The 16,859-nt window shown below is 41.7% G+C and overlaps 2 protein-coding genes across 2 annotated transcripts; one reads left to right on the top strand and one right to left on the bottom strand.

The window, feature by feature from the left end:
• The first annotated feature begins 1,191 nt into the window (after nucleotides 1-1,191).
• Nucleotides 1,192-8,346, top strand: LOC139640542 (uncharacterized). Its single transcript, XM_071514751.1, has 5 exons — nucleotides 1,192-1,243; nucleotides 4,946-4,969; nucleotides 5,517-5,863; nucleotides 6,795-7,112; nucleotides 7,957-8,346. Exons 3-5 carry the CDS (start codon nucleotides 5,572-5,574, stop codon nucleotides 8,211-8,213), a joined length of 867 nt encoding a protein of 288 aa, XP_071370852.1. The 5' UTR covers nucleotides 1,192-1,243; nucleotides 4,946-4,969; nucleotides 5,517-5,571; the 3' UTR covers nucleotides 8,214-8,346.
• Nucleotides 8,347-8,474: 128 nt separating this feature from the next.
• On the bottom strand, nucleotides 8,475-12,835 carry hsd17b10 (hydroxysteroid (17-beta) dehydrogenase 10). The gene is given in 7 exon segments (XM_071513239.1): nucleotides 8,475-9,007; nucleotides 9,330-9,438; nucleotides 10,236-10,364; nucleotides 10,508-10,672; nucleotides 12,091-12,210; nucleotides 12,212-12,256; nucleotides 12,812-12,835. Coding segments are annotated over 7 exon segments (783 nt in total). The 3' UTR covers nucleotides 8,475-8,816.
• Between the last annotated feature and the right edge of the window lie 4,024 nt (nucleotides 12,836-16,859).

Genomic DNA, 16,859 nt, shown 5'->3' with positions numbered 1-16,859 from the left:
TCTCTTCACTTTCACATTTGCTCACTTCTCTCCTCTGTTTAGCTTTTTTGTAACAGAAGTTTTTCAGAGAATCACAGGTGAACGTTGGCAAGCAAACCACAAAGTAGAGCGTACCAGATGTAAAACATTTGAAAGCTTTTACTTTCGACAATATTTTATGGTAAAATCCAATAACACAGGAAAAGCCTGTACAGCGCAGCCCTGCGCAGGTCTTTACTCTTTGCCTTGTGGTGTTTATTACAGCACTGGTCCTCTTCTGTGAAATAGTGTGGATGAATTCAGATCATTTTGATTTAAACTCTTTGTTTCTCAGTAATTTGACTATTCGACTCATTCAATGGATCTCTGTTAGTTGTTTCATGTTGCTATGGAAACTCACATATAAAACTAGTGATTATCTCTTTTACAGTTTTTTTTTTTCACAGTTGGTTACAATCATTTCTCAGTACTGAGTTCACTTTTTCAAAACTCTTCACACACTGCAACAGCACTAGTGTGGACCAAATTGTAAATGATTTTTCATTGCTTTGCATTCAATGACCCCAATTTTCAAAATGTTTGAATTAATTTCTCACTCAAACTCAACCACCAGCAAAACTGTATGTACCTATTTACAGTATCTATGTATCTATGCACCAGTCATAACACAATGACCTAAGGAGCACTAAGGACAGGGTGGCATTACAGTAGATGCACCATTTTATGCCAATCTTGAAGTAGTAAATGATTTTGTGCTCTCTAGTTTTTCTTTTGTATATTTTTTCTTTTGTTATTTTAATTAGCTTAAGTATTTCCATTACAAAATAGAATGGCACCTCTTGATAGAATGTACTCCAGTGTGCTTTACTGTATGTGACTTGCCTGTGTAGCTGCCTTTGTAATTGTGATTTAATTGCATCAAATTTGAAGTCCTTTTCATGTGGTGTTTGTTTCCATTATTTTGTCCACCCTCTATGTCAATAGGCTGCCTGTTGAAATGAAACAATGAGGCCAATGAGAAAATATGAGGCCATGAACTTTGGTTGTTGTGCTGCAGCTAGTGTCATACTTCCTGTTTCTTGTAAATTGTTCTTTTTCTCACACAGACACACAGACACACACACACACACACACACACACACACACACACACACACACACACACACACATCCTGGGCGGGCAGTCATTTCAGTTTCAGAGTGAGCTGAGTGCACCCTGCATAACGCACCTCCTATAAACCAAGCAACATCACTCAACGCCCGAGGTAAGTGACCATGTGTGTTTATACACATATATGGTACAATAATGCTATATGGTATACATTGTAATTGCTAAGGTATTGTAAGGGTTCCATGTGGATGGTAGTTCCTACACAGTATGTATCTACAATGGGTTTTTGATTAAAGTGATATCTCACTTTGGCTTTTGAGGATGCAAACCTCCATAGAGGTTCAGGAACAGTCGGCCTTTAACATTAGCTGTGCTGGGGATCTGCTGTCACTACTGTTTTCCCCACTTACTGTATTATATTTATTTACAAAGTGGAAACATTACTTCTTGAACAGTTCAATCCAGGACACGGCATGAATTTATTATTTACAGTATGCATTTTGAAAAAAAATAAATCAAATGAATACCAATGAAATAAAAAAAATTAGGTTAAGCGACCATGAACACAACATTTAGAAATAGACCAGAAACTGTCATGTAGTACAGTGGTTCTCAACGTGGGGTCCGGGGACCACCAGTGGTCCCTGAGGGGGTTTCAGGGGGTCCCAAGCAAAGTGATGAATTGTTAAACTTCACCATTATTTCCCTTACAAGAAGTTAACACAATTAGAGAATGTAGAAGAATGACTGTTTTGATCATAGTTTCACTGTTATCTCTCTACCTACAATACAGATAGTCATGGAATTCTGGACAAAATCATATTTAACAATGAAAATATTCTCAGATTTGGGTCCAAGAGACAAAATCTCATCAAATGGGGGGCCGTGGCTCTAATGTGGACTAAATTAGGGGTCCTTGATATGAGAAAGGTTGAGAATCACTGATGTAGTACATTACATCCAGATAGTTTAGTTTTTTTTCGATTGCTAACATGCATTGGTCAAAACTGAAGTCACATTGTCAAAACTCTTCACACAGTCAGCGAAACAGAAGTCTATGTGGACCAAACTGAATCATTTTTCATTGCTTTCACACGAAATGAATTCAATGACCACATTTTCCAAAATCCATGAACTCTCTTCTCATTCATACTCCACCACCTGCAAAACACTATATATCTGCAGCACATTTTTCAAATGCTAACACACTGTTTTCAAAACTGATAAAAACACATTCAAAACAGAATGATGGCAAATTTCATGCATTTCTGTAGTAACCATATTTCAATATGGTATATATATATAGATATATGTATATATAGAAATATCTTAGCATATATAGAAAATCTTAGCAGAATATTTACAATAAAATTAAATAATAAACATTCCAAACACAGCTGAAAGGTTTTAGTCTGTTACCAAACAGACAAAACTATACATGTTGTTGATGGGGTTTTTTTTCTTTGTAATTACTGTATTATTGCAGCCCTGGAATTTCAGGAAATTGTTTTTTTTTTGTTTCAACTTTTTATTTTTCACAAGTAAATTACTATATGCAAATATATAGAAAATATAATATATAAAGGATATTGAAGTAAATTGCTGCATTTCTGATTCATTCTTGTTACATATACTTTAGTACAGTTACAGTTTTTCTCAATTGCTAAGACACATTTCTTGAAACCTTCCACTCTTTTCTCTAAACTGTAAACACAACACCCAGTTTTCAAACTACATTCACAAAACCTCTGACTCTTCCTGCAAAACCAAACTTTTGCCTTAAAACAGTTCAAACTGTGCTCAAAACCAAACAATGTTGTCAGATCAGACCCCAGGTCAATCAAAATGAAAAACACCACTGAACAGTCATTAAACACAACATAGAACAAAGGTAAACACAATGATCAGAACATAAAGCTGTAGAAATAATCTTTATTGTCAAATGAAAGAAATGCATTTTGCAAAACTTTTGCAAAAATCCTGTTTAGCACTTGTAAACGGTAAAAACTAAATATATAAACAAGAATCACAAATACCAGTGCATACAGTATTTGTACAATCATCCATCCACGGCATCATGTCGACATGCTGGGTCAGGCCACAGGACTTCATCTACATCACAGGCCACATTCTCCCTGGCCAGGCAACGTGGGAAATAACTTCTGGTGTGCCGGATCCACGCTTGGCATGCCTCCACACCTATGTCATTACAGGCCACGATGATTTTCTGCTGTATATCACGCAGTTTGATTGCATTGTTCTGACGGACCATGTCGACAATGAGGGTCTCTTGGTGTGGGGAGAACATAGATGTCCTCCCACCCTGATGTGGCAGTCTTGCAATTCTACAAAAAGAGAACATGCAGTTACAAAAATATACATGCAGTACTACAAAAATACTGTATACATGCAGTACTAGGCCTACAAGTATATTGGCAAATTGATGTACTGAAACACCTTTTTACAGCACTGTATAGAGTTATACTGTAAACATTTACGTAATGAAAAAAAGCAATTACCTGTTCTCCTCTCTGAATGTCCGGATTATGGTGGACACAGTGAATCTGCTGAGGTTGGGTTGCACTCGTAGTCCTGCTTCCCTCATTGTCATACCATGGACAAGAACATGGTCTATCACAGTAGCCCGTATTTCATCAGAAATTACTGTTCTTTGTCTTACCCCTCCTCGTCCTCCCCGACCACCTCTTACTCTGCCTCTGCCTCTGCCTCTGTCTCTCAGATTGTTGTCCATAGTGAAACTTCAACAACCAGGGCTCCCTGAACTGGCTTATATTGGTTTTCACATCATTAGACACAAGTGTGATCAATTTTGAGTTGATGTGTTTAAGTTGAGACACCTGTGCTTTAATTGAGTTTTAATTTTGCTACCTGTGCTTACCATTTTGCAACACAAGTGCATCACAGTGCAAAATGTGTTTTAGTGGGTGAGAATATGTTTGCAAGTTGTGTCTAACCAGGTGAAAAGTGCTTATGGTTTTGCCAAAAGGGTGACCAATTAAATAAATGGGTTTAGGGCACTGAGGATTTGGTTCAGACAATAGGGTTTAGTGTTTTAGCAATTGAGAAAAACTGTAATAAAGTGAAAAGGTGTTATTCTTATTCTATAATGAAATACTGATGTATGTGAAAAAGCATTCAAACTTCAAAGATAAAAGTTCATAATTTTACTCCCTGTTGTTAGTGTTTTTTAGGTCAGTGTGTTATGAGTGACAGTGTCTGCTTTCTGAGTGAGAATTGTTGCCAGCGTTATGGTGGAACGAGCTTATTTTGAGACATGTATGAAGTGTTTTGGTGGTTTGAGTGAGTTTTGGAGTTGAGATTAACTGTTAGGCCAAGATGCATGTTGGTAATGCAGACTGTATGAAGAGTTTTGAAAAAGTGGCTTCAGTATTGACCGATGCTTGTTAGCAATTGAAAAAAACTGTAATGTTCAGCTGTTGTGAAATCTCACTTAAAGACAAAAAAAAAATACATAATTGAGAGGAGGGAACATTTGTATAGATGCTTGGCAAAAAGATGTAGAAGCATTATGAACATCCTGTGTACAGCAGTGCATACTTTCCTCAAAGAAATATTATATTTAGTGTGTTATTGACTTCCGAGAAAGAGCACATAAGAGAGAGACTATTCCCTGAACTTTAACAAACTGCTGACTTCTATAACTAGTACTTTCCCAACATGTAAAAAAAATCTGAACATCATTTGACACTGGATTTTAATTGTGGATCTTACATTATTTATGTAAATTACTATGAAATGTGAAAAAAAAGAATCAACTTGACTACCAAGCAGAATAAAAAAGGTTTGGTGTATAATTTGTTCCTTTTCTTTTCAGATAGACAAGCTACTGAAGCTGAAGGTAAGTAAATAAAACACAGCTAGAGGTTAAGTGACTGTGAACACAACATTTAGAAGTAACCAGAAACTGTCATGTACATTACATCCAGATAGTTTACAAATCCAGTACAATGATTTCAACTCAGTCATGAGTTGTGTTTGAGTTTGATGTTGATTTCCAACACAATGAGCATCATTTTTTTCAGTTTTTGGTGGTTAGATGGTACAAAGCTTGTAGGACTGAGTGAGAGCTGAACCTTCCACTGCAGACAATATTTCTATCTTTGGGGAACAAATATCAGTGTTGGAACTCCGCAACAATGGAAGCACAGAGATTTTGGCTAATTTGGCAAGTAGCTTGCTGGCTATTGTCTGACAGTCTATGGGACACCCGATTAACTATGCATACTGTCAACCAATCAGACAGAGTGTCATTCAAGTAGAATTTCTACTGAACTACAGGCTGTTTGGTTGAAATGAGACAGTTAAAACAACAAGAAGAGAGACAACATGGATACTTCCTTCTCTAGTTATCTTTGAGCTGAAATATAATGTCTTTCTCTTTGCAGACAAGGCAGTTGCACAAGCAGGTGCAGACGATCTCGTTTACCTGGTGCACTGGAGATGAGTAACAACTTTGACCGGCCCCCTAGGGCTTTTTGCAAAAGACCCTACGCGAGGACAAAATCATATGCCCATGGACTTAAGAATAAACCTGGGAAGCGCCTTCCCAAGGCACGGTGGTCCGGTTCTGCAGGAGTGGGCCACGCTCGAGCTGAATGCAGCATTTTTGACGCTGAGACCAAAGGGGCCAACGTAAGCGCAGAAATTGAAGCCTCCCCCTCGACTCTCCGAGCATCTGGCAAAGCAGATCTGGGCAGTGTTTCATTCAGTGCTGGTCCAGTGAAAGGAAACGGTGGGTCTGTCAGCGGACACAGGGGTTGGTGTTAATGCGACAGGTGTAGAGGCAAAGGTTCTGGGCACAGGCTTCTGTATTGGTCGGAAAATGTCTGTTTCTTTGTTCCCCCAGTTGAACCTACATTTGTGCAAATGTTAAAGTCTCACTCAAAGACAGAAACAAGTGTGACGATACATAATGGAGTGGAGATGCTTGGTCTATTACATTACAAATGCAACAAGGGGTTTATCTATTTTCTATAACAGGACGTTTTTCCTTAGGGAATTTCTGAGGCATTTCTGACAGTTGTACATTTAACATGGTCCAAGAAAGCTATGGTTTAGGTTTTTAGCTCATGCTCTTTCTTCCCTCAGTAAATCTGATTGGAACTGCCCTTGGTTTGGGTGCTACCTTGCATCCTGCTGTTTGGGGTAGCCTATGACAAATAAGGGTGGAGAATGTCAGGAAAAAAAGGAAAAGCTGGAAAAGTGGTGATTTAGTGAAACACAGTAGTGCTTTCCTAAGCTCACTGTATAAACATTTCATAGACGATGGGTTTTAGGAATCCCAAAAAACAAAATAAACAAAATTAAAAAAAACAAAAAAAACAAGACAGGAGTCTTTGCCCTTTGACCTGGCCTGCAGTTACTGTATAGCACTGCTTCTCCTTCACATGGGTTCCAGTGGGACAGGGACAAAGGAAAAATGGCATTTGAAAGCCTTGATTGATAGCAAGCTGTCACCTGACTTACTGTAAACACTGAGTTTATCAGAATATCATACATTTCTTTAACCCTGAAAGATGTTTTTGTCATTCAAGTAGAATTTCTACTGAACTACAGGCTGTTTGGTTGAAATGAGACAATTAAAACAATGAGAAGAGAGACAACATGGATACTTCCTTCTCTTGTCATCTTTGAGCTGAAATATAATGTCTTTCTCTTTGCAGCCCATGCAGTTGTACAAGCAGTTGCAGAGGTGTCTTTTGAAACACCGGAGATGATTAACACCTTTGACCGGCCCGCTAAGGCTTGTTATAAAAGACCCTACGTGGAGATCGACTCATATGAGAATAAACCTGGGAAGCGCTTTGCAGGACTGTCTGTTTCTGCAGGAGTGGGCGACGTTCAAGCTGAATGGAGCGTTTTTGATGCTGAGGCCAAAGGGCCCAAGGCAAGCGCAGGAATTGAAGTCTCTCATGGGTCTCTCCGTGTGTCTGCCAAAGCAGAGATGGGCAGTGCTTCAGCCAGTGCTGGTCCAGTGTCAGGTAAGGTGGGTCTGTCAGCGGACACAGGGGTTGGTGTTAATGCGACAGGTGTAGAGGCAAAGGTTCTGGGCACAGGCTTCTCTATTGGTCAGAAAATGGCTGTTTCTTTGTTCCTCCAAGTTGAACCTACATTTGTGCAAATATTAAAGTCTCACTCAAAGACAGAAACAAGTGTGATGACACATGATGGAGAGGAGGGAACAGTTGTTGAGATGCTTGAGGCATACAGTTGTAATTGAGTAAATATTTTTTAAACAAAAGGCAACCTTTTTCAACCTTGATCTCTTAAGAAAGCACAGTGATGGACAGGATACAAAGTAAGTGACAATGTAGTGTCAAGCAGACTCAAACCTGTGCATTCACAGTTCATGGATAATCACCCATTGGGTTCACTGAATAAATGAGGCACCGCAGTCACCAGTAAAATGGAGATTATGATGTAAATAACTCAATATCTTGAGTGTACTCAATGTACTTGTCATCACAGGAATATGCCGTGAATAGTGTATAAAGACGTCCTCAATGGGCTTCCATATGAATGTATTGGACTTTCTTACTGTATAAAGTTGCAAGGGCTGTTCAGGTCTGACTTGTGTTGATCCCTTGCCTTATATGGAAGGCTGTTGGGGCAAAATACTTGTCAACACAAGCATTTATTACCTCTAGGCACAATAAACAAAAAACACATTGAGGATCAAAAACACACGTTCAGAAAGCACCTGACAGGCTACTTAATGTTTTCCTGTGCTTTGTGGTATAATTGTTTTGTCATTTAAATAATGTTCATTGTTGAATCCATAATAAACTGGTACTGATTCTTGTTTTTGCATTCTTGTTTTTGAAGCTGAGGTCATAGGGCCCAACGCAAGTGCAGGAATTGAAGCCTCTCCTGGGTCTGTCAGTGCGTTTGCCAAAGGAGAGATAGCCAGTGCTTCAGCCAGCGTTGGTCTGCTGAAGGCTAAAGTGGGTCTGGCAGTGGACACAGGCGTCGGTGTTGGTGTGGCAGGTGTAGAGGCAAAGGTACTGGGCACAGGCTTCTCCATTGGTCGGAAAATGGGCGTCGCTTTGCTCGGCAATGAGATTAACTTCAATTTGTGGTAGACTGGTTTTGTGTCAAATACATTCCCTTATTTTGTCTGCGCTTTGCACTGTCTTTCTATTTCAACCATAAAACTTTGGTTCCAATTTTCCAATGTTGTGCAGTATTTGTATGTCTACACTGGACAATAAATTTTGGCAGTGATTAACAATGATTTTTCTGTGTTTTACTGACATCACCACACAACACCATTTTGATCCTTGAGCTCCAAAAAAAACTCTTGGCATGAAGAAATAACAGTTGAGCAGATAATCAAACTCATCTGAGGTTTATTATCATCTGGATTAGTTTACAAAACAACCAACTTGGAGTGCATAAAGTACTGCAATCCTTTGAGTAACGCACGTTCTAGTCTCTCTCACACACACACACACACACACACACACACACACACACACACAGCTGTCATAGTGGTGTTCATGATCCATAACAATTTATATTTACTGTACGCAGCTTTCAATACTATAAATACATGGGCAGTCACACACAGACACAGTTTTCACCATTTTCTCTTAATTAGAGGCAGTAAATGATAATCACCTGTGGTCTGCATCAACCCAATTTCTCATGAGACCACACACACACACACACACACGTTATCTGTCTCAGGGCTGCATGCGGATGGCTCCGTCCAGTCTGATGACCTCTCCGTTGATCATGGGGTTCTCGGCCAGTGATGTCACCAGGTGGGCGAATTCGGCGGGGTCTCCCAGGCGCGAGGGGAAGGGCACCTGGCGGGCGAGGAAGGAGCGCACCTTCTCTGGAAGACCAGCCAGGAGAGGAGTGGAGAACAGACCTGGACAGGGAAGAACATAAACTTTCCATTCACTTCAGCCTCTCCACTCAAATCAACATTTTAAAAGACACTAACACATTAACACTCATCAACAATAAAAATATGAAGTAACAGGTTCATAGAGGCTGAAGATTCAAAACAGTTGGCGTTGGTAAACTGCAGGGTAAAAGTGGTCTATGGCCTTCATGTCTAGTGTATTCAAGACTCAACAACCTGCTTTTAAGGAAAACATTAAAATAATTGTGGAGGATCATCCTCTCTATTGTCTGTGGACCAGCCTGCCCTGGTTCATGTTTACAGTGTGAAAGTAATGTACACCAACCGGGTGCTATGGTGACGACTCTGATGCCCATGGGTGCCAGATCTCTGGCGATGGGGAGGGTCATTCCAACAATACCACCCTTGGAGGCGGAATACGCAGCTTGGCCCACCTAGAGCAAAGATGGAGGGAAAAAACTGAGAGACAGCAAGCAATTGATTCTTTTTAAGTTTGGTTTTGGAAAATCAAGGTGTTTTCAGGTTTGGTTTTGAAAAAAAAAAACAGACCGATTAATGGAAGCATCAATAATATTGTTGGCAGTTACAATTTGGACAATTTTATTTCATTTATCTCTTCAATCAGTCTGCAGCCTCTGTGTGTCATTAGCTACTGATGCAAACATTAACTTGCTCCAGTATTTGGAGTAGTTTTGTGAAGCACAGGTAGCATGCAGCTTAAGACAAACAGCTTACCTGCTTGCATAAGGGACACAGCTAAACAGTCTACCAGCTCTCAAATAACTTTATTTCTGACTTTGCCTGTCTTCTCATCCCCTCATCCATGCTCTGTGTGACTTTCTCTCCAACCCACATGTAGGGAAAATTCACTGTGTTGAATCTTTGCTTTATGCTTTTTTTTTTTTTTTTTTACATTTATTTTAGCCATTTTTATGCTTTATTGATAGTGACAGTGTGAGAGAGAGACAGGTATGGGAGAGAGGGGAGGACATGCAGCAAATGACCACAGGCCGGACTCGAACCCAGGTCGCTGTGGGAAGGACTGAGCCTTATGGTGCGGGCTCTACTCGGTGAGCAACCGGGGCGCCCCAATTTCTTTATGTTAACTACCACTACATAAAATATGGTGCAATGAAGTGTGCAAATATAATCCAGCCAGCTGAACCAATGTCAAAACGATAATTAAATCAAGTGTGTGTGTGTGTGTGTGTGTGTGTGTGTTCAAGTGTACCTGTCCATCGAAAGCTGCCACGCTAGCAGTGTTGATGATGCAGCCTCTGTGTCCGTCTGCATCAGCCTCGTTCTTCCCCATCTCACCCACAGCGAGGCGAATCACATTAAAGGTTCCTGCGATGTTCACCTGCAGAAAACACAAGAAAAACACAATTTCCACATGATCCTCTGGACAAGGTGCACATACATGAGCTGATGCATGACAAACATGTTTGGCTTTCCAATATGTGTGTGTGTGTGTGTGTGTGTGTGTGTATCCATCTGTCTTACAGTGATAACGCGCTGGAAGTCCTCCAGGCTGTGAGGGAGGTCCTTCTTAAAGTTGTAGGTCTTGACGGCCACAGCGATGCCGGCACAGTTCACTGCCAGGTCCAGCTTCCCAAACTTCTCTCTGGCCAGAGAAACCGCTGACCGCACGTCCGCCTCTGACGTCACCTAGGCAACGACAAGCCCACTTACTCTTGTTGTTCTCACTGACTCTCGTTGTTCTCACTTACTCTCGTTGTTCTCACTTACTCTCGTTGTTCTCTCCTAACTAGAACCTTGCTTGTGTTGTATGAAAAATCTCATCTGTAAGTCGCTTTGGATAAAAGTGTCTGCCAAATGTGAAATTGTAATTGTAAATTGTAATTGTACAACAAGGAACCCTTTACACCTGGCATTAACATGCATCCTGGGTGATCAGACTGTATATCGGCTAGGGCAAAACCGCATAAAATCCAGGAGTAAATGCACCCAAGATCCACTGAAGATCTGATTAGCCAAACCAACTGCTAACCGGAAACTGCACACAAATCAGCAGGTAGCTTGGATAGTAAAATGCTTGTGAAAAATGGATTGGTGGTGGAAGTATGTGAATATTATACAAGAAAGTGCAATCTGGGTTATGGCATGGGAAAGAGAAATCTGATTTTATAAGGGTAAAGGTAGTATCTAGATAATTCACATCTACATACAATCTGGATGCTAGACACACGTTAATGCCAGGTGTAAAGAGGGACCAACGGGACGAAGAATCTAGATTTTAGCAAGTTTACATTCCTCTTACATTTTCATTTTCATTTGTGTGGTTCCACTTTCTTTATGGTTCATTCTGAACCCGAGTGGGGAACGGGAGCAAAGTCTATGGTAGAAATGATGTACAGTCCATGCTTTATGCCTCCATCATGCATGGACTAAAGGACTAATTCACTGAGTGTTGGGTGATGTGTGAGCGCCATCTGCAGAGCTAAGAGTACATTGCAGCTCCAATTCCAGCTGCAGCCTTGATCTGAGGTGTTGGGAGATGAGGGGGAGAATAGAATGACACCAACAAGAACGTGTAATGTTTTCATCCTTGATTAAGGCGGCCTTGATCATGACTTAAATTACTTAAATTACGGCGAGTAATCACAAAATAACTCCTGGAATTCACTGAACATCACAAACTGAGTATCCGAGGGTGAATTGTTCCTTTAAAAGTCACCAGCCAGCAGAGGTGGCCATTTTGTTAGAAAGGGGGTGAGAAAGAAATATAGTAAAATTATATTTACATCATGCATGACTTGTGTGCAGAGTGAGAACTTGAACTTAATTACAAGAAGTTAGCTTCCACCATGACATTCGCACTGCGGCTGCACTGAAAAAACCACAAACTCTGAAACTACGATCTGGACAGAAGCTCTAACCCACATCTACCTGAGAAACCACATGTATGATAACTGTTCTTCACACAGGGTGGAAAGGTCAGCAGACTTTTGGCAGGAGTGGGGATTCGTACCCAAGAGTGTTTAGAGACGAGAAAGCGCCAGCATGGGCTTTTCACACTCTGTTTTTATAGCAGCCCTAAGGCGGGAGAGGTTTTGTGGACTCACGTCTGCGGGGGCGAAGGCACAGCGGTCTCCCAGGCTGGTAGCCAGAGCTTGACCATCAGAGGAGGGGAGGTCAAGGATCACAGCAGACGCTCCATTCTGCACCAGACGCTCCACTGTGGCCCCGGCCCAAACCAGACGCACCGCCCGTCACCAGGCCCACCATACCCTGCTCATCATGCACACACGAAACACACATTCACAAAGGCATAGACCAACGATACACACACACACACACACACACATACACCCACACAGAGATGGAAGAGGAAAAACATGAGTCACTGAGAAACCTGGGTGAAAGGAAGATCAAAACAGATTAATTGAGAATGTATAGGCAAAACTTTGAACACCTAGTAAGTTAAATGTGTGTAACTAAACCACAACAGGTCATAAATTGCTATGTGAAAATACATTTGGATATGGGCTCATCGTTAAGGAATGCAAACTCTGTAGTCTTCAAGCTCTCTGTTAGAAACATGAAGCTCCAATGTCAATGTAAAGACAGGGCAGGTTAGCTAACACTGAGGGCGCTGTGTCAACTCATTGGTTTCCCATATGGATAACGTTACACAATGAAACTTCTGAACGGCACTGCTAGGAAAACGGTAGCGGCAAAACCTACACAAGTTTATTTAAACTCTTGTACATCATAACCCCCAAAACTGAATAGTTTAAGTCATGCAATTTGGAGCGCGTATATGTTTTCTTTTTCTTTCCTCACCTTGACGCTCCGAATGTTCGCCATGTTCACGCAGACAGACAGACAGCCTTTGCGTCACACCAAAGATCGTATATTGAGAGGAAGATTCACTCATCCGTTTGGGTCCACGTGCCGGGGTGCAGGAGTGGGCGTTAACCCTCACGCATGCGCTCTACTATCACAATTTTGCCTCACGCAAGAGCCGGGTTATCACAGCGTTACTAAAGGTAATAATAATTATAATAAATTGTATTTGTATAGCACCTTTCATACAGGAAATGCAGCTCAAAGTGCTTTACAACAAAGAAATTACATGCATGAAAATAGACATAGAATGAGCATAATAATAGGTAGTAATAAACAAATGTATTCCTCTCACAAAATTACACATTGCACAAACGTGAATTGTACCTCTGGATGTTAAAAATAGAGTTTACGCGCAATATGGTTCACCTAAAGTTAAAATGTTAACAGAAGATATCGCCAACAATGCAACTGTTCCCTAATATAATTTCACCAAATCACTGAGAGCAGATCATTCAAATTCTGTGGAGCGACCCTGGTATGCTGCGCTTCACGATGACGTTTACTGTGCCAGAAATAGAGACAGAGTGAGAGCTCTTACTTCTTCTGCCTCTCAGGTCACACATGTCATGCGGGTCGAGCGCGGAAAACCACGTAAGCCCCACCTACTTGGCTTTCATTCGACCAATAGACGAGTGCTTTAGGGAACGCCCCGCCCTGCCATTGGCTGAGATGCAGAATAAACATGAGGGATGCTGTCCAATCACAGAAACCGTCTGGCTCAGGAAGGTCAGTTCAGGCGACCACTTGATGCATCCCGAGTCTGTCTGACTTGTGCCACTGATGCTCTGACTGATTACCTCCGCCAAGGAGGTTATGTTTTCGGTGCCGTTTGATTGTTTGTCTATTAGCATGATTACGGAAAAACTACCCATCAAGTTTTGGAGCGGATCCGGATCCGACTCACGAACAAGCAATAATAGCACGAACCTTGGCGGAGGTCTGCGCTCTCCGAGTGCCCTTCTAGTTTTATATGTTCACAATTTAGGAGAATACAAGGGGGCTCTTTCATTTGACCACAGTGCATTGTGGGCCTTGATAAACTAAAACCAACACTATGCAGGACTACAGCACTGCTGTGGGTCAATTGACATTGTAATTTAAGTGTGGAGTGTCATGATCCTTGGGCCCTGAAAACCTGCTACAACCGCATTCTACAATTTAGAAAAGACATGGCTGTCAAAATGAATTGAAGCAGTCAGAGATCATACTCTTTTGTAGATGCTTTTTACCTAACCTAAGATTAGGTTCTTAAAGACATGAACTCTTCATTTTAGATGGGCTGAACACAAAACATCAAAATCAGGACTTCTTGTGATAGGCAGAGGAGATGCATGTCAACACTTATTCCTCACATGCGAGACACTCCCAGCCAACAAGGCTTTAGGTACACTCTCTTTTCATCTTAAATTGTCACAGAAAAATGTCCAAATATGATTAATGGCCAGGCAAACAGAGACAATACTTACGATACAGACAAATATCCTTTATTATCTTAATATGCATGGCATGAATTATTGATTATCTCATCCTCAGTAATCTTTCTAGAATCCTAAATGGCAAAAGAAAAGGGTTTATAATGAGGACTGTCACCAATCAATATCCCAGAGCATTTAAATACATTTCATATATCATAATCCCACAAAACACACTTTTTTTCTATTAGGAAATCTAACCATGTACAGCAGAATCTTGAGACCTACAGTAAGGGCTGTCAACAGGACAGGGAAAGGATGTACATGTTTGTACACAACCTTCAAGCAGGAACACAGAGCGTCATACTGCCACAATGTGGAAGGCAGTAAGTTGTATCGTTGTATCTCCAGAATAGGGGTTGCAATATCCCACACCCCACAACAACACAACTTACTACCTCACCACAGCACAGCCACAAACACATACACATCTGCATCAGCACATAGAGCTTGTTTTAGCAAAGCAAATCAAGGAAAACATGTTACCAATGTCAGCGTTTACTGTATTAGTCTTATAGATGTGGGAGGGCTAATTTTGTTTCTCAGACCACAGGGTCCATTCCAGGATCAGTCTGGCTCTTAGTTAGATACTAGTCCATACCCGGGGATGTGCACGCCACAACTCTGTGCAGACTTGCCAAAAATGCGCATAAACAGCGTAAATTTGGGAAAATGGAAAAATCAGCTTCGTCAGTCCCTGCCTATGCCAATGTTCAATGCCCATGTGCAGTTTCAGATTGATTGGCCAACCCATCGAGGAGCAAAATGGATGCAGACAGACAGACAGACGGACAGTTTTCCTCATTTTATAGTAGGATTCATATCTTGATCTATGTACAGTTGAGCTGTTGCAATAAGCAATAACGCCCGCCAATCTATTATTGTGTTTGCACATTTTTCCATTTTTGTAGTTTGAAAATTTCATCCTGTGGGGGGCCAGCACTCCTAAATTAAAGTAAACACTGAATGCAAAACCATCAGTCAGATCATGAATGAAACATGTATTGTCTTCTGACAGGTGTCGATGCACAGACGCTGCACTGTGTGTCAAGCCTGGGAGGCAATGCCCAGTTTGTCAACAGCCAGGAACACATTAACATAGCAAGGTATTGCAGAGCGCTTGATGTGATTTTGGAGATCTGTTGGTCGCCATCGGCAACAGAGACTTTGGTCGCCATAGCAACTGAACATAAGTGGTTGATGGGCCAGTAGTCTTGGTAATGTAGGTGCTGGTTTGGTTGCCGTGAGAAAGACAGTAGGCTGTATAGTTATCTCCCAGATCTGGTGTGATCCTAAAACTATACAAACTACTACCTCATCCCACAGCCCCCTTCTCTGGCGTCCATGTCACAGATATCTTACATGTCTAAATTGAATACCTTATTGCACAACACCAACTGTCTGGCATTGTAAAGAGCCTCACATTTCTCTCACTCATTTTTACCCAAGTGTCTCTTGTCATACAGGTGCATCCTCTCTCCTACTTCCCCCTTGGTCTTCATGATCACCACCCACACACCCCGCTGTGCATCCTCTCCACTAAGCCAAGGGCATCCACACCCCTGGTCCCTAACAGGGCCTGGAGGCCTGTGGAGGAGACAAGTCAGATGCTAGAATCTGATCAAATGCAGGACACAAAAATAAAAAGGTAGCCCGACAGGGATAGGAGTGAGAGAATAAGATGAGAGAATGGATGAGATGGCAGAAAAAGAGACGATGAGAGGATGCAGAGAGGCAAGGGCAAGAGAAGAGGTGAGCAAGCCTCAGAAAATTAAAAGCATCAATCTTCTTCTCATAGGCTTCCTGTCCTTGAGGATGGACTCTGCCAACCGACCACCTAGGGAAAGAAAACATGTACCATAAAGAGAAGGAAATAAAAAGCTGGCCACATCACCGGCAAGCATCAAACTAAGCAACAGAGCATCAATCATTAGAATACATTTGCACTGCTAGCTCATATATTAAAACGGGTTTAGCTAACACGCTAACTTGTGCAGCAACTCAGCATACAAGCTAGCTAGCTGCTTGATTTAGGTAACCAATCCCTTGTCGACATTAGAGCAATATCTATTTGATGGATATCAGAACAAGTAAAACTGCTGCCCTTGCAAGCTAGTCAATTTAGCATTGAACTTGGCGAGGCAGCACTGCAGGACCAGGCTGCCTAGCAAGCCAGCTAACCAGCTAGCCAGCAGTGTTAGCTGACAGCTAGCTGGAATTGGCGGTTCTCGACCTCTCGGTCCGTAGCTAGTCTCACACTAACGGACCTGCCGTCCCACACATACATCCGTGGCTGTCAAAATCGTCTGTAACGGGGTGCGTTTCATCAATCCTCGTCTCTCTGGTGCCAAAGGGTGGCGGTGTGGTTTACCTCAAGCTTTCCTGAAGCCCAGGTGGCTCCTCGTATCATCCTCGCCATCTTTCCTGGTGGAGCGGGTATGTGGTTGCTGCTGATGCACAAATATCTCGAGATTTACGGATCTGTGGAGCGCGCCCACAACGAGACTTCA

Source organism: Centroberyx affinis, unplaced genomic scaffold (genome assembly GCF_046629955.1).
Source record: "Centroberyx affinis isolate AG114_WGS23_722 - 3 ecotype Tasmania unplaced genomic scaffold, CSIRO-AGI_Caff_v1 ptg000024l_1, whole genome shotgun sequence".
Lineage (NCBI taxonomy): Eukaryota > Metazoa > Chordata > Actinopteri > Beryciformes > Berycidae > Centroberyx > Centroberyx affinis.
This window is presented reverse-complemented; position numbering and strand designations above follow the sequence as displayed.